We start from the raw sequence: 24,629 nt of genomic DNA on the forward strand, positions 1-24,629 counted from the left end.
GGTCATAAATTTGAGCCAGTTTTTTTTTTTTTTTTACCTTAGTCAGGAAATTCACGCTGGAGCTTTCCTTAAGCCAGGATTGTCAGTGATCTAATCCCAGCCCGCTGCCAAACCTGGGAGTTGTTTTCTGGCGTTTCGTCGCCGTCTCTTTGTTCCGTCCATCGATTTCCCCGCTCCGTGCTGTTCCCCAGAGCTGCAATCAGGAGTGGATGAATGCACACCATCAGCCTGCAAAAACCCCTCTGCTCCTTATATATGCCTTAATATATATGTGTGTGTATTCACATAATTAATATATATGTCAGTATCATAGGAGATACTGACATATTTTATTATTATTACTATAGGAGATATTACCATAAATTATTATACAAGTTGTTGTTGTTATTTATGTATTTGATTTTGATATGACACCTGCAATGCAGATTTGTGTGTGTATTCATATAATTAATATATATGTCAGTATTATAGGAGATACTGACATATTTTATTATTATTACTATAGGAGATATTAATATATATGTGTGTGTATTCACATAATTAAAATATATGTCAGTATTATAGGAGATACTGACCTATTTTATTATTATTACTATAGGAGATATTACCATATATTATTATACAAGTTGTTGTTGTTATTTATGTATTTGATTTTGATATGACACCTGCAATGCAGATTTTTGTGTGTATTCACATAATTAATATATATGTCAGTATTATAGGAGATACTGACATGTGTAGATATAGGAGATACAGCATGTGCTGGCCAGGGAAAGTGATAACGAGCACTTGGTTTTAGTTTCTCCAAATAAGCGCTACAGGAAAAGCTGCCATGGGATTTTGGGAGTTTTGGGATGCTTCATGCACGAGCAGGTAGAAATCTGCATTGCAGGTGTCATATCAAAATCAAATACATAAATAACAACAACAACCTGAATAATAATATAAGTTAATATCTGCTATAGTAATAATAATAAAAGTTAATATCTCCTATAGAATAATAATATAAGTTAATATCTCCTATAGTAATAATAATACATTAGTATCTCCTATAATACTGACATATATATTAATTATATGGATACACACACAAATCTGCATTGCAGGTGTCACATACATATCCAAAATAATATATATATTATAATATCTGCCATAATAATATGTGTAAAAATAATTATATGTAATTACATATATACACACACAGTCTGCACTTCAGGTGTCAAAGAAGTTCAAAATAACATCTGTAATAGTATTTGTTATATTAATATATGTAATGTAATAATAGTGTAATAATTATATGCACAAAGAAAAATCTGCATTGCAGGTGACTCAAAGTAATCCAAATTTATATATATATTAATATGTCCTGCAATAATCTATGTAATAGCAATATATCTATGTGCATATATAAAAAAACATCCGTGTTGCTGGTGTCATAGATGTTCATAATTACAAATCATAATAATACCAACAGCAATAATAATATAACATCTGAGGTGTCATACAGAATCCCCAAACAATTACTCAGGTAAAACCCCATTGCATTCTCTGGGTCATGGCTTAATGTGAATGTAAAAAGCTTTATTTTAATTTAATTCTCAAGCTATAATAGAAGTAAACTCTTTGTGCTACAGAAAAGCACAGCTGTGATGGATAGTTAAAATATTTTGGAGAGTGTTTAGCAATGGAAATTTGTCCAATATGTTAATTACTGCATCTGTCAGTGAAATGTGAGGTATGTTTGTTGCACATTTGGTATGAGCAGAGACGCTGCTGCAGTCCATGGCTGCATCACTGTGATGTGAAATTCATATGAATTAAGCCAGTTTTAAAGGAATTTCAGTGGATTCCTTGGAATAGCAGCTGCTCAACGCTGGGATGCTGATGATGTGTAATTCCCACCAGGGCTGTCAGTGTTGCTGGGCAGTGATTTTTGTGCTGCAAATCCAGCACAAGGTTTATTTTCCCCCTTCCTTCTCTTTTCTTTCCTGCAAATTGAAGCACAGAAAGCCCTGCTCCCACGTCCTGTCCGGATATTTGCTTTAAATCAGAATATTCTATTGCTGGACATGTTAGATTAAAATTGAACTGTTAAAAAATAATATTGTGGAAAGAGAAAGAAATTCAAAGTTCTTTCTGGCTAAGGGAATATGTCTAATAATGCAGCCCAGGGTCACCTGCCACTTCCATTGCTGGTGCTTGTAGCCAGTCAGTCTAAATGCACCAGTGCTCCCCATTTTTGCATTATGTAGCTGCTAAAAACGATAAATAACCCAACTCCTGCTCCTCTGCAAATTAGGAGAGTGGAGATGCACCTTAAATTTTGCACAGTGAAACCTCCTAAATTGCCTTGTGTCCGTGCACACCAACTCCTTGCCTTCCTGAACGGTCTCAGTGTAACAAGTGGGCATCCAGGAGCTGTTAAAGCTGCATTAATGCTGGGCCTGGGCTGCTCCAGGAGGGATTACAGAGCACAATATTGGCATGAAGGCTTTTGCAAAGCGCTGACACAGCACAAAGAAACTCTGCCGGCGCCTTGCGTGCGGCCCTGGGCTGCGAGGGACGACCCGGGGCTTTCTAGAGTTACATCACAATTATGATATTTGTAATCACAGAGATGCAATAGAAATAACCTCCTGGCAGAAGGGAAATATGTGGGTAATGAATGGGTGCGACCTGCCTGGTGCAGCCCTGCGTTTTCGCGCTGGCTCGCGCGGCCCTTCCCGCTTTGCAACATCTGGTTTTCATCTGCTGCAGGAAAGCCAAATCGTTTCAATGAAACTGGAAGAAAACATAATGCCTTAAACAAAAAAAAAAGACAACTATTGATGTTAGCCTGGTTTTCAGCTGGCGTTAATTAGATTTATCAGCAGGGTTTATCGACAGAGTGGACGCTGGCTTGGATGCTTGAGTTAAGGCATCATCCAAGGGACAGCGCCATCAGCGAGGGCCAAGCGCCACGTTCTTCCTTGGAAGAGCTTGAAATGATAAATAACACGGGTTCAGATTGCTCTGATTTCTGGTGCATCCCCCAGGTGATGAGTCAGGAGGGACCTGGGGCACAGAGGGGATTTTACTGATGGGAGTGGCCATGGTTGCTCTGGGGTGAAGGATATGGCAATTCCTGCATCATGTTAGCCTATAACCGAAATGCCTTCCTTAAATTGTCAAATATTAGACATATTGAAAGAAAATAAATATACTATAGGTGTACAAGATATATTAATAAAATCCAACATATGAGATATCAAGATATAAAATAGATATAATAGATAGCCTATAACCAAAATGCCTTCCCTAAATTGTCAAATATTAGACATATTGAAAGAAAATAAATATACTATAGGTGTACAAGATATATTAATAAAATCCAGCATATGAGATATAAAGATATAAAATAGATATAATATATACAAGAGTTATAGAAATATGAAATAAAAATGCATTATTTTCTTCCTATCTGTCCCACTAAATCAGAATAAGGTTGTCATGGAGGTCCATTTTCAAGTTTAGAGCAGCATGGGTCAGCATCTGCTTAATCCCTATCACATTAGAGCCCCTCTGGATGAAGTTTTTTAACCGCACTTTATTGATTGCTGGGCTTTTAAAGACATCCATGAGCTCTCAGCAAATGGAGTGTTCATCCTGCTCCACGCAGATTGACCCTGCTGGCTGGGGGGTACTTGAGGAATAGGCAGGCTTTTTGTTCCATCTATGCTGCAACACTCTTGTGGGTTGTTAGGTTGTTTCCCCTCAGTGGGTTTTTGGTGCTGGGAAAGCTTCATTAAGATAGAATTATGAGTAAGCGAAATATTTCTGGTTTTCCATGTTAATTGTGTCTGTTTGACAAGAGAAAGGGAGCTGGGAGAAGCTTTTTGAATAAGCAGGATGTCTCACCTCCTGGCTTAAGGCATGGGGATCTGTCAGAGCAAATACTGAAGGAGCCATAAGTCTGTATTTTGATTTAATGGTTGTAATTTTTAAATTGCTTCATGGTTATCGTGTCATAAGATCTTAACCACTAATTTTTTCCAAGGACTTTAATTAAATTTCAAGCTTTCAACTGGAAATTCAAAATAGAAAATAGGTTGGAGCTTACTAATAAGTTTCTTGCTTTGAGAAAAGTCACTGCACTTAATAGAACTATGGATTGGGCAGGGTTGGAAGGACTTTCATGTATTTGACTGGATTCAAACCACAGTTAATTCAACTTCACCCCTGATTGCCAGATCCACACTTCAGTTTCTCGTGAGCCAAATTTCTCTGGACAAGGATGCAGTTGAGCAGGGCTCAGAGTGTTTTGAGGAAAAATCATGGTGTTTTATTTTCTTCTCCCACTCCTTGCCATGGAATCAGCTCAGTTTAATTTTGTGTGTCTTGTGGGGGGCTGGTGCCAGAGATGGGGTTAAAGGGATGCAGAGGGTGAACAGTTCAGTGAGTCAGGACTTCAGTGTGTGGATAATTCAGTGTGGATATTTCCCTCCTTCGTTCTGCCTCTCACGTGAGTTATCTTTGATGCATTTATTTTCTAAAGTGGCAGTGGAAGCATTGCAAATGCAGTAGCAACCCCCAAACCATTTGTTTGTAGGCTGGATCAGAGTCTTGATCTGATATACATGGGAATAATGTCCCCCATGTATTTGTGCCAAACGTCCCAGGGAACAGCAGAGTACAGGTGGAAATCTCTGAATCATCCAACTTAGATTTTAGACCTCCTTAGCACCAATTCTCCCCTTTTTCTCCCCTTTTTTTTGGTGCAGCCCCTGATACTGTGGGATTCCTTTTCCATGCCTTGTTTCAGCCCCCACCTGGGTTTTAATTATGATAATTAATTATGACTTGAGCCTGGGGAGCTGGTGAATTACCAGTAGCCCCCTATCCTGGCTGCCATCCGGGGGGAGATGGGGAAGGAGGAGCAGTGAAATGAGGGATGGGCAGGAAAGGCCCCGCTCTGGGCTGAGCGAAGCCTTCCTGCTGAAAGCCGGCCAGCACGAGGTAGGACAATCGTGCTGCTGTTCTCCCAGGGACTTATAAACAAGAGGATGAGGCTCAGCAAGAGAAAGAAAGGTTTCTTTCTGTGGTTTTCCTTTCTGTCAGTGTTTCAGTTTCCTTTTCCAGCCTCCTCCCAAATTGCAGGCAGATCTGTTTAGAGGAGAAATGCTGTTTTCACATGAGTTTAATTTTTTAATGTAGTGTTTTACTTGCTGATTAAGGTCAATAAAAGAAATACATTTAATATTCTCTTGAAAGATGCAAACAAATCCCTCCTTAGTTAGCACTGATGGTGTTTTTGTTGGGGTTTATAAAGCTGCTTTGAGTGAGCCAGCGGGAGCAGCATCCCCATCTTCCCCAGCCAGGATAAACAGATGCAATCCAGTGATTCCTGCTACAACCCACATGCATTTTTATTGCAAAATAGAAAGAAATAATAATAAAGAAGGTTGAAAAAATAATAAATTCACATCATCCCAAATGCAACAAGAGTGGTTGAGCTCCTTGCTTTATCCCCACTTTCAGGATGACATGTGTGTTGTTATTTAAGGGAGGGATCTTTTAGCTCTACACCTACAAAATGTTTCCAAGATTTTATCCCTCTAGGAGATACTTGAGATATTTTGACCACTTGAGTGATCATGTCCCTGTTGTTTTCATCATATTGAGAGTTGGGTGGTGTATGAGGTTGTCACCTCTCAGCAGTAACTATATCTATGGAATAATGGTTTTGGAGGTGGATAGTTGGTGCTGGGAAATGTGAGATCTGGATCTAAGTTTCCCTCCCGCCTGTTTTTCATTGGCAGGTCTGAGCTTGACTAAAATCCTGTAAACCATCACCTCCCTTGTTCTGCCCTATGAAGGGACATTTAGGACATCAAAACCTCGGGTTTGGATGTGTTCTTATGTTTTTTATTGAGAACACAAAATGATATCTTGGATCAGTCATTGTGATGCAAGGCTTTCACCCTCTGGAGGTGCTCTGTCATGGAGGGGTGGTGGGGCTGTGCCTCTGGGCTCTGTTCTGCCCTTGGCCCTGCAGGGAGGGATGCTCCAGCATCCCAGCCTGGCTCCTGGAGCAAGGGCCAGAGCGCCAACTGCTCCTTTCCTTGCAAATAACCAATGGTTCTCCGTTCATTTTTACAGACCAAGAGTAATTAGGAACGGCTCACTCTTCATTGTGCTCTGCTGCTGTGTGTTAGGTCACCACTCACTTCCAAATAATAGATGGAAATGTGGTTTTATTTGGGTTATAAATGATGTATTGCTGCTCAGCACAGGGAGTGCTTGTTTTTCCCTCTGCCTTTTCACATCCCTGGGCTCTTCTGGTTAAGGATCCTTTTCTCCCATTAGGTACAACCACTGAATCTCTTGCTACATTGAGAAGAAATACTCTAAATTTGTACTTGAGCTTTGCAGTTTGTCTCAGCCCGTACTCAAATCCTGGTTGGGTTTTCCAGCTATTCCAGTCAGGCTGGTTAAAGATACTCTGACATCTGTCTACAAAATTTCCCACCCCTTTCTGTGTCCTATCACAGCTACTTTGATACCAACATCATTTTTTTGCTATATATTTAATTGCAGAAGGTTTACTAAAAGGTTCAAACACATTGTAGTGATTCGTCAAAGGTTGAACGAAGAAATTATGTTCTCAATTTTACTATGGAGGGGCTGCAAATTTCTTCAAGGGGAGTTCTAAGTGTTTTTAGTTACTCCAGGATGGAGAGGGACTGAGAATCATCAGAGTAAGGAACAATCAGAGAGGGTTTGTCAGGAAACAGAAAAGGTGTTAAAAGAATTGAGATGTACAATACCTGTGTGCTGGAAACCAGCACTTCAGGAAATCAGAGGAGAGGGAAGGTAATGAGAGTGTGCTCTGACAGAGCCTTGCATATTGCCATGAAATTAATTGGATAACGAAGTCTGGTTTGCCGTGTGCTCTGGCAAGCAATGCCCCTGTGGATTCTCCAAGTGTATCTGCTGTGTTTCCCTGCTGGCAGCTGGGGTGGGAAACACAGAGCTCCCAGCACAGCAGGTCACCAGCGCTCCATCCAATGCACCTTTCTTTGCAATATTTGTGTTATTTATGCATTATTGCACATACATGTTGTCCTGTGTTCTTCTGGAGGGCAGGAAGGTTTGAAAAACTGATGTTTCCTAAAATATTATGCACATAGACTGAGGAGATGGCAAATTTAAATGCTATTAAATGCCTCTGGAGGCTTAATTTGTTCTGACATTCTCAGTGACACAGCATTCTCCTCACATCTGGTGGGGGAGATCCCAGATGGAGCTTCAATGGCACTTGGGTGCTGCTGTAAAAATTTGGACTGCATTCCTTCCTCTGGTTTGCTCCATTTTGGGCAAAATCAATGAAGAGTGGGTGGTTTGGGCTGGCTCTTTGCTCCTGGAAGTCTTGCAGTGAGGTTGGATGTGTAAAAATTTATACTTGAAATGTTGTTAAAAATCCTGCCCTTCCATGGAATATACAACCTCAAACTACATTTCTTAATACATACATGAAAACACAGAATTGAAGGAAGATTCTTTGAGCCCCCACTTCACGGTCTCTCCTGCTTGGCTGAGGTGGATGGTGAAGAGCTGCTGCTCATCTTGGTGCAGAGAGGCCTCTGCATCCTCGGCGTGCTGGCAGCACATCTGCCCTGCCCTGGGCTCGGTTTGACTCCTGTCTTTGCCAGAAAGGAAAAGGAAAACACACTCCTCACATCCATCCCAACCATTTGGCATCTTGCAGAGCCAGGCTAAGAAGAGGTGGACAGCAGAAAAAATATCCGTGTTGGTTTTGAAACGTTTTCTGCGATGTGGAAAGCTGGAGTATAAAATCTCACCACGTTTCCCCTCATTTCATTAATTCAGGGCTTTCCTTTTTTGGTTGGATTTTCTTGTCCTTTAAACCCCAAAGCTCTGTTCTCAGAAATACCGGCCTTGGCAGAGCTAAGGAACATTGTGCAGAGCTAAATAGGTGGTTTTGGCAGGATGACCCTGGAAGTGAGAGCTCTTCCCTGCCTGCAGACTCTCCCATGACAAAAGCAGAATTGCAGCACGGTGCCAATCTCGTGCCACGGGGCATCAGCTGCTCCCTGCTCGCCTTGCAGCTGTTCCTCCTCTGCAGGGAATGGATGCACTGGTGTCAGGTTTAGCCCCAGCCCAGGAACCTGGTTCAGCTCACAAAAACCTCTCCATGGTGGCCTCAAGGAAACCCCCAGTAATTCCTCTGGGAAGGTGACAGGCGGTACCTGTTGAATTGTCCTGTTTTGCTTTACCCAAGGGCTGGAACAGACACCCTCTCCTAACACAAGTATCTGATTTTTGAGACTTCTCTTTTGCTCCCTAAAAAAAAAAATGATGCCAGCTGTTGTTTTTCCTGATGCTTATCAAATATTCTGGTCCCCGATAAGACAATTACTTTTCAATGCTTCCCATTAATCCAATGAGACAATAATTTTTTTCACTGCTATGCCTCGGTCTGCAGGTGTTGTGATCCATCCCAACACTTACTAATAAGTCTTTTCAAGCTTTTATTTCACCGTTGAACTACGTAAATAAGGGAAAAAGGTGTTTTTATGGATCAGTCAGACATCTGAAGCTGCCTGTGGCTACTGAAACATTACAAAAGCTGGAAAAGACGAGCCCGGCAGCGTTGCCGTGGTGGAAAGGACTCATCCAAACTGCGTATGAGGCACGGAAATTCTATGCTGCTGCTCAGTGGCGCTTGAAATTTTGGAATTGTGTCAAGAGGAGTTGTAGATTATTTATATAATCCCACAGAAAAGCAAGGAAGGGCTGGAGATGTGTGGATTCACGTTTAACCTTCTCTTTACGCAAGAGATTTTTGACGTGGCAGAAAACAAACGTGGGTTTTATTGCGTTGATTGAATGCCAGAGCTCTGATTTGGTTGGTTTTTGTTTGTTGGAGGGGAGGGCGTGGATGATTTTGTGTCTGTAAGAAGCAGAGAGTGGCTGAGGGCTGAGGGGAAGGACGGCAGGGGCGGGAGCCGAGCTGAGGCTCGGGTTACACTGGTATGTTTTGGTTGCTGCCTAACGTGTTTTTGTTTTTCTTCATTACACATATTTCTCTTGGGAAAAGCAGGAAAAACTGTGTGTCAAATATACATCAGGGCTCTGTGCCTCTGCTAAGAGGTTCCAGATGGGGAGTGTTACGATAGAGACACTTTCTCCTGCTTTTACTTTGTGGCATTAATTTTGGTGACAAACTGCAGGAAAACTTATATCAAGCCGAGAGTGTGCAGTGAATGCTTCTTCTCTTTGTTTTCTTTTGAGCATTTTTTTGGCTACCCAAGTATGCAATAGGAAGTTGAAACTTCATTTCCAAACATTTATGGCCCCACGTCAAATCATTATATTAAAAAAAAAAGGGTAAAAAACTGGAGTTTTGAAGGGACTTGGAGAGGCTTCCTCCAGGGGCTGGAGGGTGTCCAAGGCTTGTCCACCAGACCAAATCCCTCTCCCTAAATTTGAGGCTGATGCCTGGGAAGGAGGGGGTGGAAGCTGGTGAGGATGACTCTGCAAGGAATGAGTTTTTGCCAATGGGCAATGTTTAATTTCTGGGCAGGGGCTGCGGCTCCACCTGGGGTTGGCATTGTGTCTTCTTCACGACGACCTCCCAGGACTCTGATGGGTTCTTTCCAGACCTGCCCTCAGGCTGAGGGTCCAGAGATGCTCCACCTGAAATAGTGTGGCAGTGGGAGCCTCAGCCAGGCTTGGGTGATGGCACCTGGTCATCCCCAGCTCCCAAAATCAGCGAGTCCCAGCTGCAGCAAGGCTGAGTGCTACCAGAGCTGTCAGCAGGCGACAGCGGTGACAAGAGCGCGGCAAAACCTCGTCCCAAAGTGTTCTCAGGATGCAGTTCCTTTGTGGATGGTTCTGCATGATGAAATTATGTCTTACAAAGCAGCACTTGGTTTGTGTATTGTGTCATTTGAAACATCAATGTTTCCAAGACAACAGGCCAAAAAGACCCAAACCATGTTACTTTGGGAGGGATGTGAAGCCATGGGTGAGAGGTGGCTTTCTACAGCTGGATGTAATGCTCCATGCTTTAAAAACCAGGAGATGTTTTGGAGACAGGAATTTATTTCCATCTTCTGCAGAGCACTGAAATATGTTGAAAATGGTTGACTATTTGAAAATAGAAAAGTTGTATTTTCTTTGTCAGGAGCTTCAGGGCAGACAAGACACGAGTGATCAGGAGCTCTGGAGACTCAAAAGCCTCAACCTTGAGAAGAAAAAGGCAAATGTGGTGCTGAGAATGTTGTTACCTGTTTATGATCATGGAATTACGGCATGATTTGGGTTGGGAGGACCTTAAAGCCCATCTTGTTCCAACCCCTGCCATGGCACAGGGACATCTTCCATTAGACCAGGTTGCTCCAAGCCCCATCCAGCCTGGCCTTGGACACTTCCAAAAGTAAAGGAAGGCAGCAGAGCTGCTGGCACTGTGTGAGGCTGTTCCTAGCAATGGCAGACAAGTTTTATTTGCTGCAGCTGCAGTTTGTGCTGCATCACTGCCCTTCATCCAGCTCTGCATGAGGGGACCATGAAAGGTGAGAAGGAAATCATGATATGGCTTGATGTAGCAGTGCATAATATAACCTGTTATATAGGTTATTTTACTTGAAATATATACATTAATGGGTCACCATGGGCAATCTGTTGTCATTCTGTCAGTTCTGCTTTGTTGCCACTGCAGTGCTTATCAAATATTCTGGTCCCCGATAAACAATTACTTTTCAGTGCTTCCCATTGCTCCAATGAAATAATAATTTTTTCACTGATATGCCTTGATCTGCAGGTGTTGTGGTCCATCCCAACACTTATTAGTAAGTCTTTTTAAGCTCTTACTTCACCATTTGAACTGTGTAAATAAGGGAAAAAGATGTTTTTATATTTTTGTATTGCTGACTGGGAGAATGTAAAACCTCCTCCTTTAGCTATGACTTGTTTCCAACTGGTCTCTTAATTGCTATTGCTGTTTTATTGTGATTATTTTATGTTTTTATCCCATGAAAAAATCATTTGAAGCACCAATAAGGAGATTTTGCTCATTCCTGGCACCTGTTAGACACTTGCTGCCTGCATTTGACAGAGGAAAGTTTGTTCTTTGGCTGCAGAATATGAATGTTGGGAGTTGGAGAGACACTATAATAACACCAAATTCCCCAACTTCATTTTGGGATGCTTCTTTAAATCCAAAGCTCAACCTAGGATGAAGATTTCTTTTTTCCACCCAAATATTTGCTGGCCAATGCATGCGAGTTTGCTGGAAAACATGAGCCTTTGGCTGTTGTTCCCAGGGCTGTCCACCCTGCTCACAAAAACACGAATGTCTGAGCAGAGGAGCAGGAATGTCGGCCAGGCCGTGGGGATTTGGCAGCCTGTGCCTCCAGGATCTGTTGTAGGGCTGTTTGCTGGTGGCTGCCAGCTCAGCTGGGCTTTCTTTCCCATTCTTGCACTTGTGTAGGAAAACTGGCCCTGTTTGGGAAGAGGACTTAGGTCAGAGGCTTTGCTTGGGTTTTGGGGTTTTGTTTTCTTGCTTTGTGGTTTCATGGTAATTCCTTTGTTTTTCCAGTGCATCACTTGAAAGGAAGGAGCTGCAGTGGTCTGATGCTGTGCTTAAGTATGGGAAAAGGAGGGATATTCTGCCAACACTGAAGTGTTTGCTGGGAATGCAGACACTAAATCCTATTTCTTACACAGCCGATAGAGCCTCTGCATCATATCTCCCAAACAAGAGTGTGTTGTAGTGATGGTTATGGGGTTTATCTCAGGTATTTTACCCCATAATGATGCTCTGGTTTGGCACTTCAGCTAAATTGACTCCTAAACCTTCTGTAAGTTGCTGCTCTCCCATTAAAAGTCCTTCTCTTCCATATTTGTATCGGGCAGTGTGAACTCAATGTGCACAAAGACACGTGGTCATAACTGAGCCTGTATTTTAAGACAAGTTGTTACTAAAAAATTGTTGTTAAATTTCTCCAGGCATTGAGCTCCTCTGTGGTGACCACATACAGGACCTGAGGGAATGGCAGGAGCTGTGGGGAAGAGTTAAGCTGGATATCAGGGAAGGTTCTTCCCCCAGAGCAGGGTCAGGCCCTCCACAGGCTCCCAGGGAATGGCCATGGCCCCGAGGCTGCCAGAGCCCAGCAGTGGGGACAGGGCTCTTGTCTGTTTATTGGGATTTATTGTGTGTCCTGTGCAGGGACAGGAGTTGGACTCGATGGTTCCTGTGGATCCTTTCCACCTCAGGCTGTTCCATGATTCTCCATTCCAGCATGTTGACATACTCCCCAGGGATTGTTCAAGTGCTATCCTTGAATAATCCCAGTCTTCACCCCAGGTAGGGTCAGTGCAGGTGTCTTACCATGACAAAACATTTTTAGTTGACATAAACTGTCTGTAATGAGAAAAAAACATATTTAAAAAGATGTTTTATAGTTTGTACCATGAGGGTTGTATTTTACACATTAGTTTAATCACAAGAGGGTTTGTCTGTTAATGGGTAGAACTCACTTGGCTGCTGTTCAGTCATTGTAATTATGGAATGAAGGATTTGGTGTGCTTTTTGTTGGAAGAGTTTAATTCCCTGTAGTGGTGGCTGCACTGGCATTGACAGTGAAGTGTCAGTGAAGGGATGAAGAGCATTTTAAACTCCATAAATACAACAAATTGGATGTTGGTTGGTGTGGGGAGGCTCCTTAAATAAGGTCTTGGCCCTTTGGGCAGTCTTTGCAAGCCTTATGGATGTGTTCTCCATGTCCTCCATAGGGCAGAGGGAGAGGAAGGGTCCCACCAGCCCTTCCCTGGTGTCTTTATCCTCTGGGCTTTCCCCATCTGAAGGATTTGTGGGTCATGCATTTGAAAGGTTCTTGTGTGGGTAGCAAAGAGCAGGGACGGGACATGTGTGCACCTTTTTGTTGCTGCACCTGCTTAAAAATTGAGTATTGATTTTATGGGAAGAAACAGGAAACTCCATGGGTTTGAGAAGCTCATAAGCAAAAAAATTCAGCTACCACAGGAAGCAAACACCAGCAAGGAGATGTTCTGCTGTGTTTGCTGGCAAAGGTGTAGGATTATTTCTGTTTATGCCCACAGCCAGGACATGCTTTCTCTAAAATATTGGACACAAATATCATCAATTTTTAAACCAACAAAAAAAAAAGGTATTTTGTCATTATACACCTTGAATTTAAGTTGCTTTGTTGTGTTTTGGTTCAGGGGTCCAGAGGAGGCCACAGAGATGCTCTGAGGGCTGGAGCCAGGCTGGCAGAGCTGGGGGTGCTCACCTGGACAGGAGAAGGCTCCAGGGAAACCTCAGAGAGCTCCAGGAGAGCTGGAGAGGGACTGGGGATGAGGAATGGAGGGACAGCACAAGGGGGAAACAGTTTTAAACTAAAAAAGCAGGGATTTAGATTGGATGTTGGGAAGTTGTTCCCTGTGAGGGTGGGCAGGCCCTGGCACAGGGTGCCCAGAGCAGCTGTGGCTGCCCCTGGATCCCTGGAAGCATTCCAGGCCAGGTTGGATGGGGCTGGGAGCACCCTGGGACAGTGCAAAGTGTCTCTGCCCATGGCAGGGGTGGCTCTGGATGATGTTCCAGGGCCTTTCCAGCCCAAACCACGCTGTGGTTCTGCCCTGTGTGAAATGGAAACCCCGTGTTTGCTCTTCAAGGTGCTGCAGAGAACAGCGAGGGAGGAAAGTCTGCAGGGCTTTAAAGGTCGGTGTGGGGCAGGCTGGGGCATTGCAGCACAAACACCATAAATAATCTGTGGTTTGTGCTTTTGGCCACAGCTGGGTTCCTCTGTCAGTGTGGGACACGGAGCCACAACCGAGAGAGCAAAACCCTGAGGTGTTGGTGCTTCGAGGCAGGTTTAGCTGCTATAAATTAGATTTTCAGTATTGCTGTTGAACCACAGCTTGAGGGGTTCCCATAAAAGCTATTTTTTCTTTGCAGCTATTCAAGTTGTACCTCATAGCTTTGTGCTTTGGAGCTTCCTTAGGGGCTGGGATCTCTCTGCATCAAGCTGGCTCCTCATGGGAATTAAAGTCAGATAGGTCCATCAAAGTGGGGTTGTTTTAGCAGATCAGTTTGGGCTGGAAGATTTTATCAGGAGGTGGGAGCTGCAGGTTTAAAAGCTCTTCCCAGGGCAGGAGCAATAATGGGAAGGGATTTAGCACGACTCTAAGTTAAGTAGTGTATGTGCAGTTTATGTTCTGGACATAATTCAATGTATTTCTTTTAAAAAGCAATATAACAGGGGAAGAAGAGTGCTGGGAGCTTGGTTTCAGGTGGAATGAAAACTAGGGAGAATGATCTTTATCATCCTGCAGAAGGGGGAAGAAATTTGAGAGTGCCCTGGACACATAAAAAAGACATTAAATTTCAAAAATTCCAATACACTATTTTTCTTCCCTGTGTGTTTTTTTTAATTTGGAGTGAAAGTGTTTATGGATTTTTTTTCCCCCAAATAATAGCATATAGAATATTGGGATAAGCTGATTTTCTCCAGCTGAGCCCCTTCCCAGCTCCCTCAGCCCCTCCTTGGGCTCCAGCCCCTTCTGTATTTCTGGTATTTGGTGGGAAATAGATTTTAGCAAAGCTGTTCCCAACGTGCTCACACAGTTAGGAGTCATTCAGATTTTATGAATACATTTGATTAATGAACTCCAAATCTCACAGTAAACCAGGGAATTGGAATCCTCCAGCACTGTCTTGTCTGATATTAACCTGTTTCTTCTCCCTGGCATTAATGAGCTTGATGGAGTTTTGCTCCCAGTCCCTTCCATGCCCCTCAATGGAATATAACCATTAATATAAGTATTCCACAATGGCATAGTTGAGATTTAAGCAGTCAACTTGCTGTTCTCCTGGCATATTCATGGTATGACTTTCTAAAAAATTCAATTTATATTTCAGGTTAGTGGGGAACCATTTAAAAACTCTTGTGTATTAATATACTTTTTATCCTATACAGCAAAGAGAAGATGATATTTTTGTTTTTCCCTCCAAGGGTGAGGGCTAAAGGCTCCTCTTAGGCCTGAGGACCTAAAATATGCTGGCAAAGGTCTGTATTTCCACTTGTTCTTTTACCACAGAGGCTGTTATTCCATAAGGGAATGCAGCTGTTATTCTGTAGGAGAATATTGCTGTTATTCTGTAGAGGAATAACATTCAGTTTGGATGATCTATAGAACAGTGTTTTATTGCCAGATGAGAACAAGTCACCACGGTGTTTTCCCAGTTGCTGAGGTTTGGAAAATAACTTCTTTTCAGGAAAGACATTAAAATAATCCTTATTCTGACTGTAATCTGGAATTAATCCAGATTGCATCAATACTCAGTGGAGAACAAGGAAGCTGCAGGCCTCTGGGATCAGGAGGAACGTGGAGCATTTAGCCAGGAAACTGTAAATCCCTTTTTTCCCTCATCCTGATAGGCATCTCTTTGTGCAGGAGGAGGAATGGAGCTGCTCTCTCCTGCCTTCTCCAGGCTGCTGGATCACCCTCCAGCTCCAGAGGGACTCCCAGCTCCTACACAGGAACGTATTGAATTCTGTTTCCTTCTAAATGTTGAGCCCTGGCCAGTAAAAGCGTTGGTCTCCCCAAGAATCCTTGGAATGCTGTTCTGGAGTTTGGGCCGTTGAGCTGCTCAGCAGCCTCCAATCAATGAGTCAGTAAAGGGCAATCAAATGAACAGAAGATAATTTGTTTTAGAGAAGTCATAACTCGTTTGCTGAGGTTGAACTATTATATTCTGCCCCGTTTGCAAGGGACAGGGTGTTCTGGTCTGGTCTGTATGGATTAGACACGTATAAATTGAATTAATAGCACTTTTTTTATAGCCCAACAGTCCTGCTAAAGAAACCCTGTGAGTAAAGCAAACAAAAATGTATTAAGTTGTCTCAAATCAAACACCAGACGTTTCTCCAGCTACTTGTTGGCCCATTCCCAACGTGCCAGGCCTGGAGTCACCCGAAGTTTGCACAAGAAGGGATCCAAAGACCTTTCTCATTTCTATCAGCACGAAAGAAAAATGCATGAAAGAGGAACATTATGGGCTGTGATTTCTGGAGGCATTTGGGCTATAACATATCATGTGGTCTGGCACATTCATCCCCAAAAAAGCTCATAAAAAAGGAGGAATCTTGCTGTTCCCCACTCCTATATTTGAAATGTTTTCTCTTAAATTTCCTTGCTATAGAATAAGAAAGTGATTCCTGAGCAAGGCTTCTCCCCAAAGAAATAGACCTTGCTTGTCTCTGTGAGTGATTACTTAGGTAGAAATACAGGGAATCACACTATAAATCTTCTTAATATAGTTCTTTGCTTAAATAATTTTTTAAAATTTTATGAAAATGTATTACATGAGATGATAAAAAACTCTGCTGCCTCCTGTTTGGTCTGTTCAGGTTCATCTTGCTGCTTTTTTAACAAGCAATGTTAATTAGGTGTGTAGAAATTTTATCTCATTGCCTTAAGATGGTTTCCTAGAACATGAGTGATCCCATAACAGAGAAATGCTTGTAACCTAATTAATACAATTGAATACCTAAATATAAGGTGATGCACTTGCATGTCTTGAATATTCTGCTTAAAACCTTCTTGTTGTGTCTCTGCTTCACTGAAACACCTGGAGGTAAATCCTTTGGAAATCTTAAACACCATCCTGGTTCTTAATATCAAAATTCCTGGTTTGGGTAGAGGATGAGTGGATTTTCATCTCCAGGCCAGATTTGGGGCTTCAGGGGAGGTGTGGGCGCCTTTGATGTCTGCTGGAGGGTGGGTTGAGGGGGGTGCTGGGTGCAGGGAGGATTTTTGGGGTGAATAAGCAAGGAAAAAGTGTGAAGAGCCTGAAAAGATGTGACTCCTGTGCAGGGTTCCCGGGCTGCAGCTCTGGGATCATCCCTCCAGAATAACCTGTTTGCTCGGCAGCTTTCAGCCCTCCCAGAACCTGCTTCAGTCAACCAAAGCAGATTCATCTGCAAGAGTTGGAGTTTAAACAAATCCCTGTATTCAGACAGGGAGGAAAATCACATTGTTATTCCATGGCAAACCTCTGTGGGTTCTTAAATCATTAAATCTGAGCAAGTTGGGAAATAAATCAGCCTGGGAAGGGAACGGGATCATGCACAGACGGGACGTGTCCAATACCCTTCCTCCAAGGTCTCATTTCATTTGGCCTTTATATTCTGCTTTTAGTTGGGAAGTTAAATCCTCAAAGGTCATTTGAAAAGCTTCAGATTATAGATGGAAAGCCCTTTTAATCTTTTCTAATAAATAGCTGAGCAGGGAATAAATCTAGTGGGAGCTGAGCTCTGATGTTAAGCCTCTGCACAAAATGCCCGTACATGAGCAACACTTGGAAATTATCTCTGAAATTATAATTACCTTAAATAAATTTGACTTAGAAGAAAAGGTGTGTGATTATGAAAACTGGTTTAATAAATGAAGCATTAATTGGAGCTGGTGGCTTGGCAGATTGTGTCACCGTGGTCCGGATGATTATGAAAGTGATTTAGGCACGACTGAAAACAGCAGTTTCAGTTCAGAGATTTCTTTTAAATGGCAAAAATTACTCTCTTCAGTCAGTGCTTTGGTAAGGCAGGGTTGGAATAAAAGCTTTGCATAATAAAGACTTAAAAGCATTTTGATTTTGGAAAAGCAACAGCAGCAAATGGGAAGGAGGGTGTCTGAAATGCTGCAAATACTCTGGGTTGTGCCAATGCTGTGTATGACATTATCTAGTCTGAGTAGCCTTCAAAGCATTTTCCCCCCTAATTCCACCTATAATTAAAAAGCAGCTTCCTCTAGCTCATTAAAATGTAGAGTCCTGTTGGAGCAGTATACTTGTATATTTATTTAAATGAATAAAGCAGAGCTTTAATGCAGACTGTAATAACTTCAAACATTAAATCTCTTCTATGCAGCTCACACTTTATTTTTAACCAGTGTTTAGCTTCTCCTCATGAACACCAGCTTGCAAAGGAACTTGGTCCCCAACAGCTTGTTAGATTATTTTGTGAAACTTTCCCTCAAGAAACCTTCCCCATCCCCTGGTTTTGATGTGAAACGATAGGAAAATCCCCCAAGTTTGGTTGTGAGTGACGCCCATGGGAATCAGGCTTTTCCAGCATAACCATGGCATCTCCCTCTTTCCACAGGCATTTGGGAATGCAAAAACAGCCCATAACAACAACTCCAGTCGCTTTGGCAAATTCATCCAAGTGAACTACCAGGAGACAGGCACCGTGAGAGGGTAAGTGGGAACAGGGGAGGGTGCTGGGTGTACCCAAACCTAAACAGGGTGTTCTTGCTTTGCTAATGTTTTTCTCCGAATGGAGATAGGAAATAAAACTTCATAGGTTTTAGCTTATGAAAATCTGCTGGTGTGGAAATGTTGGTGCATCCAAGATGGGTGCTGAGGTGTGGATACACCTGAGCTGCCTTCGAGCCAGCTGAGCCCTCCATAATCCTGATCTCAAATTTGTAATGAACCTGAAAAGCAGCATCTCCTCAGAGAGGAGTTGAAGCAGAAAAGGGGAATGTTTTAGCTGGAATGGGTAGGGGCTGAGCAATAGATGTGGAGTGGAAGGTTTGACTCAGGCTCAGGAGCCAGGGGGAGGATTTAATCTGGCTGCAGTTCTGGAGGCCATTGAGCCACACTCTTGTTGTTCTTTGCCTGATTCCCTCCCTGCAAATCTCTCCCTAACTCAGCCCTCGACCAGGGAAGGGCTCCTCCTCCTGCCAGGTCACTGCAAGGAGATCCTGGTCTGTCTCCACTCTGGTTCTCCTCAGTTTGTTTCAGCTTGGGAAGTCGGAGAGCAGAGCAGTTTTGGGGTGATGATTGATGAGAAGCTCGTGGAGATGTGCACTGGGGACCCAGAAACCTCCCCTGACCTGGGCTGATCCCTCAGCATGGGCAGCAGGAAAAGGGGGACTCTGCCCCCTCAGGTGAGACCCCACCTGCAGAGCTGCCCCAGCACAGCGAGGACACAGAGCTGCTGGAGAGAGCCCAGAGGAGGCCACGGAGATGCTCTGAGGGTGGAGCCCCTCTGCTCTGGAGCCAGGCTGGGAGAGCTGGGGGTGCTCACCTGGACAGGAGAAGGCTACAGGGAAACCTCAGAGCCCCTGCAGGGCCTGAGGGGGCTCCAGGAGAGCTGGAGAGGGACTTTGGAGTGACAGGAAATGGGGAATGGATTCCCACTGCCAGAGGGAACATGGGATATCCCCAGATGGGATATTGGGATGGAATTCTTGGTTGTGAGGGTGGGGAAGCCCTGGCAGAGGTTGCCCAGGACAGCTGTGGGTGCCCCTGGATCCCTGGCAGTGCCCAAGGTGAGGTTGGATGGAGCTTGGAGCACCCTGGGACAGGGTGAGGTGTCCCTGCCATGGCAGGGATGGAAGCACCTAAACCCAACTTTCTCTCTGGATTCAGATAATTTCCATGGCACCAGATCATCACCAAGGAGCTGTAAATGGGCAGGGCTTTGTTAACTCCTCTTTTTGTCCAGGTGAACTGAGTCATTTTGAAAAATGAGGAGTAGAAGCAGCATTTCAGGGGCTGTGTAATTTCTGCAGCTGGCTAAGAGACCTCTTGCTGGGACTTTGTTGTTAATTTAGAGAATTGCTTTTGAATTTTTTGCTTTCTATTTTTCCAGCAGAACAGTATCACACAAAGAGCTGCCATTAATTTTTCAGTGAGCTTGGGTACTCCATGTCCTTTCCCACTGGTTTTGCATCCCACATCAAACCTGATGCTCTTTTTCCCCTTATTTAATTCTGCTGCACAGTTCTCTTACAAGGATAAACTTCATTTTTTAATACCTCCTGGGTAACAAGAATCCAACAAATGCCTTAACTATGTATTATCTTGGCATGATGTAGCTGCACTGTGGTTGTGGCCTCTATTTTTATTTGGCAGAGATATGCAAATAACATTATATTCCTGTATTCTAGTTCATAAAATAGGAGGAGTTTTCTTTGCTTTTTTAAAAATTAGCTTTCTTGGTCTTTGGTTGCACAGTGTGATGTGAGTGTACTCTGCTATGAGCTTGCAGTGCTGCTGCAGTGAAAAGAAAAGGTGTTGAAAGAAAAATATATGCATTTCAAAACCAAAAAGTGTATGTGGCACATAAGCCTCTATTTTTTTTTTGCTGTGAAAGAAGATTTTTGTAAAAATTTAGCCTCTACTTTTTTAGCACAACCCAAATCAATTATCACCCTGTGTTCTGCATATCAGTAGCTTTGGTAATGGAACTATAAATTGCAGCCCCTAATAAGAGATTTCCTCTCTTCAGAGGTTGAAAATAGCAGTTGAATATTTGCTTGCAGCCCCTCTGAGTATAATCACCCAAAAACTTTTTAATCTCATATCTATAAGCTGGTTTTCCTACTCACTATCCTCTTACAAGAAGGGACAGATGTTGCTCTTGGGACATGGATTCATTGTGACCTTTGCACTCAGCAAGGGAGCATTTTACCAAAATAGCATTCTAATTGCATCTATTAAAAAAAAATTAAAATATAAAATTTAAAATATAGAACCTTTCTAAAATAAATTTTAAAAGTAAAAATAAAAATTTAAAATAGATAAATGAAATTAGTGGTTGGGAGCAGATGACCTCCACAAGACCTTTCCAATCTAAATTATTGCCTAAGAGTGATTTTTGGGGTGGTTTATGATAAAAGCAGGAATGATTGGGGTGGGGAGGAATGCCAAGGGCACGGCCATGGTGCAGGTTGTTGTACAGGAGTGTCTGAGCCATTTTCCTGTGGGATCTCATCAGTGGGATCTGGGATCTCTCATTCTTGTGTTCCCTGACCCTGCAGTGAATTCATGGCTTGGCAAGGAAAAATTGGGTTCAGGTTAGAAAGGGAACATAAAAACCCCATCAACCTGTGGGTGAAGAATATCCATAGACTGTTCCCAGCTTCCTCCCAGGGAATAAACAGGAATACAGCTTTGCTGCAGGAATACAGCTTTGCTGTCTGTCTTCCTTTACTCCTCCTGTCCAGCAAGATCATCCATTGGGGAGTTGGATTTGCCACTTCCAGAGCTGCCATAAGAATTTTCACAAAACCTCTGCAGCATGTCCAAGTTATTTATATTTTAGTTTTTATGGAAGGGAGGAAGTTGTGCTGGAGGTAATAATTAGATCTGGCTTTCCCATTTATGGTGGAGGAAAGCCCCTCCTTGTCCCACCATGCTGAGGTTTGTGGGATTTCCCAGTTCCTCCATAGCTCCACGTCACTGGGCACATCTGTCACCAGCAAAGCACAGCTCCACCATCCAAACTGCCACCCAGAACTCCAGCTTCTAAATCCCTGTCATTACTGGTTAGGTTTGTTTGGAAGGAAAAAAAAAAACTGTGGAAGCTTTGTTTAACTTGACAAACCTGAACAAAGTATTTAATATGTAGATTGAGCGTGTTTGTTGTGGAGGCTCTTAGGAGAAAATGTAAACCCCAATGAGGAACTTTTGCAATTGTTTATTTTTATTTTTTTTTGACTGGAGCCAGAAGTTAATAACCCAAATTTTTGGTGAGAAGTGGCTCTTCTGAAAGAGGTAATGGGGATTTGGAGACTGATTTTGCAGCTAAATGGCTTCTTGCACACTTGTGCTCACAGATGGATTTCCGTGTGCGCGGCTCCTGGGCTGCAGGCAATGGGATTTTGCTGGCTTTGGATGAAATAGGGATCCCAGCTCCTTCCTTGCAGACAACATTTCTCTTGCCCATAGGCTGAAGCATCTGAGATCATATTTTTCAGATCCAAGTTAGTTTTGGCTTGCTATCAAACCAAAAAAACCTCAAAAGCCAAACATAATATTGGGCTTGTTCTGCTGAGGAAGAAATTTATATAACTAAGTGAAACAAGGCTGAAACTTCTTTGTGTGGATAGCAAGGCTGAAGCCCCTGGTAAAGCTGTGTTCATTGAAGCTGAATATCATCAGGTCAGTGAATAATGCTTTGATTTTTTTTCCTTGGCAGAGCTTATGTTGAAAAATACCTCCTGGAGAAGTCCCGGCTGGTCTATCAGGAGCACAACGAGCGGTGGGTGCCTGTGCTTTGCCCAAGGCTTGGGTTTAACTCCTCTGTGTGGCACAGAGAACTTCAGCCCCTGGTGGAGCTGGCACAGGGGAGCAGGATTTTCATGCTCTTAACCCCTGTGCTGCAGAGATTAATGATGCATTTTATATTTGAATGTTTTGTTGTTTAGGGAGAAATGTGTTAATGGAGGGAATAAACTCCATTATTTTATCAAAATCTTTGACTTGCCATAGAATCATAGAATAGGTTGTGTTTAGAAAGGGACCCTTAAAGATTATTTTGTTCCAGCCCCTGCCATGAGCAGGGGACCTCCCACTACAATATTTTATTACATTTCATTTAGTTTTCTTTATAGCAGATAGATTATTATGTACCACTTCATTCTTGTACAACTTATGAACTGCTTAATATGTCATTTTAGGAGAAAAACATGGTATTTTCATTCTTCTTTGCATTTCACTGAGGACTTCAGAGGGGCCTCTAGAAAGAGCCAAAATTATATAGAGAATGAACTTATGTGAAGTGTGTTCTTTCCTAATTTGATGCATATTCCTCTCCTCACTCAGTAATTATTATTCCACTTTTAAATAATTTTGCTGCCTTTAGTTGCCTTTCAACTCTTGGCACTTCTGGCTGTGTTTCCCTTTGGAGACAGATGTGTGAGTTTTCTGGAACGCTCCAGGGCTGTTGCTGGAGTTAAAGAGCATCTCCAGCCTTGACAAACGTCCTCTTGGGTGTTGCAAGATGATTAAACTTGGATCCTCTTGGAAAACATCCAACATAAAAGCACAGCTTTAATTTTAGAAAGAAATGGTGTTAATCTGTCTGGAAGCAGAACAGATGAGTGTCCCTTGGGGTGGGTTTAGCATTAGTGATATTCAGGTATTTTGAATATTGGAGTTTTTGAATACTTGAAGATTTTTCAGTCATGTCTCATGGAATTGCAACTGCAAAGTCACTGCCTTTTTAATGGTAATAAGGTATGGAAATTCATAATTTCTGCATTGCAAGGAAATATGTTGTGATTCTAATAAAAGAGGTCAGGCTGGGGACAGTCAGGGAACAAGGAACAGGACAAGGGGAAACAGCCTCAAACTGTGCCAGGGGAGGCTCAGGTTGGACATCAGGAGGAATTCCTCCATGGAAAGGTTGCTCAGGCATTGGAATGGGCTGCCCAGGGGGGTTTGGAGTCCCCATCCCTGGAGGTGCCCAAGGAATGTCTGGATGTGGCACTCAGTGCTCTGGGCTGGGGACAAGGTGGGGATCAGTCATAGGTGGGACTTGATTGTCTTGGAGGGCTTTTCCAACCTCAGTGATTCTGTGAAATAGCTCCAAATGGCACCAAACCAGGGCCTGGAAGGGAAAATTGTGCCAGGGGAGGTTTAGACCACATATTAGGAAAAATTTCTCCACAGAAAGAGTGGTCAGGCTTTGGAACAGCAAAGTGGAGGAGCCACCATCCCTGGAAGTGTTCAAAAGAGATGTGCAAATGGCACCTGAGGACATGGTTTAGTGTGACCATGGTGATGCTGCTGGCTGGAGAGTTGGACTTGGTGACCACAGAGGTCTTTCCCAGCCTCAGTGCTGCTGTGCTTCTGTTTCTAAGTTCACCTGCACTGACACTGCCAGGCTGTGGGCTCTGCTGGGGGCCACCCAGGTACCTCCAAAAGCAGGGAAATTGGGCTTGGGTGCCAAGGTGGGGCTTGGGCACAGGGTGCACTCAGTGGTCTGGGAGCTCTTTTCTCACCTAAATGATGATGGGATTCTGTGAAATGTGTGGGCATTGCACATGGTTCTGAAGGCAAACCTGAGCATCCCAGCTAGAAACCCTTCCAGTCCATTCTAGGGCAGTGGCTGTCCTTGGATGGAGAAGGGGGATCTCATTCTCCATGACATAATTAAATCTGTTCCATCCCTGCACAGCAGGTACAGACCAGCTCTAAACGGTGTCAGGCCTGAGCTTGGGAGCTGGAAAATCAGGTTGGGAGGTTTCAGTGTGCCTGTGCTCAGTGCTGCTGCTCATTTTCGAGTCTAACAGCTTTTGTTTTTCATTTGTCACCAGGAACTACCATGTATTTTATTACCTCCTGGCAGGAGCAAGTGAGGAGGAGAGATCAGCATTTCACCTGAAGCAGCCAGAGGAATATCATTACCTGAACCAGGTGGGAGTTCTATACAGGAATGCAATCCTTGGTCTTGCCTTTTCTTCTGCTGATATTTAATGCTAATAAAGAAGAGGTGTGGAGTAGTAAAAGTGGGGGTTTTTAAAGGTGTGGAGTAGTAAAAGTTGGTTTTAATGGTTTAGAGGAAGTCTTCTGTCATTGGAATAATTCTGCATGAGCAATCTGAACACCTGGTAGTGTTTCAGGGAAAAAATAATCAGTGTTTTCAGTACCTGGGGTATGTTAAATGTATTGGGGTTTTGATTGCTGGAGGGAGAAACAGTCAGAATTTCCTGCTCTCTGTGTGAATGCCATTTACTCATTAATATCTGCCTCCTGAGCAGGAGGGAAGATGTGGCATACTGGGCTATAACATCTTGCATGAGGAAAT

General features: G+C 43.1%; 1 protein-coding gene across 13 annotated transcripts in view; it reads left to right on the forward strand.

Moving 5' to 3' along the window:
- MYO9A (myosin IXA) overlaps positions 1–24,629 on the forward strand; it is a 183,517-nt gene that overhangs the window by 46,962 nt on the left and 111,926 nt on the right. For all 13 annotated transcript variants that reach the window (XM_074549652.1, XM_074549660.1, XM_074549656.1 and 10 more), the window contains exons 3-5: positions 18,189–18,283; positions 22,017–22,079; positions 24,139–24,238. In XM_074549652.1, coding sequence (XP_074405753.1) covers positions 18,189–18,283; positions 22,017–22,079; positions 24,139–24,238 — 258 coding nt within the window. The remainder of the gene's footprint in view (positions 1–18,188; positions 18,284–22,016; positions 22,080–24,138; positions 24,239–24,629) is intronic.

The sequence above is a fragment of the Zonotrichia albicollis genome, chromosome 11 (genome assembly GCF_047830755.1).
Source record: "Zonotrichia albicollis isolate bZonAlb1 chromosome 11, bZonAlb1.hap1, whole genome shotgun sequence".
Classification (NCBI taxonomy): Eukaryota; Metazoa; Chordata; class Aves; order Passeriformes; family Passerellidae; genus Zonotrichia; species Zonotrichia albicollis.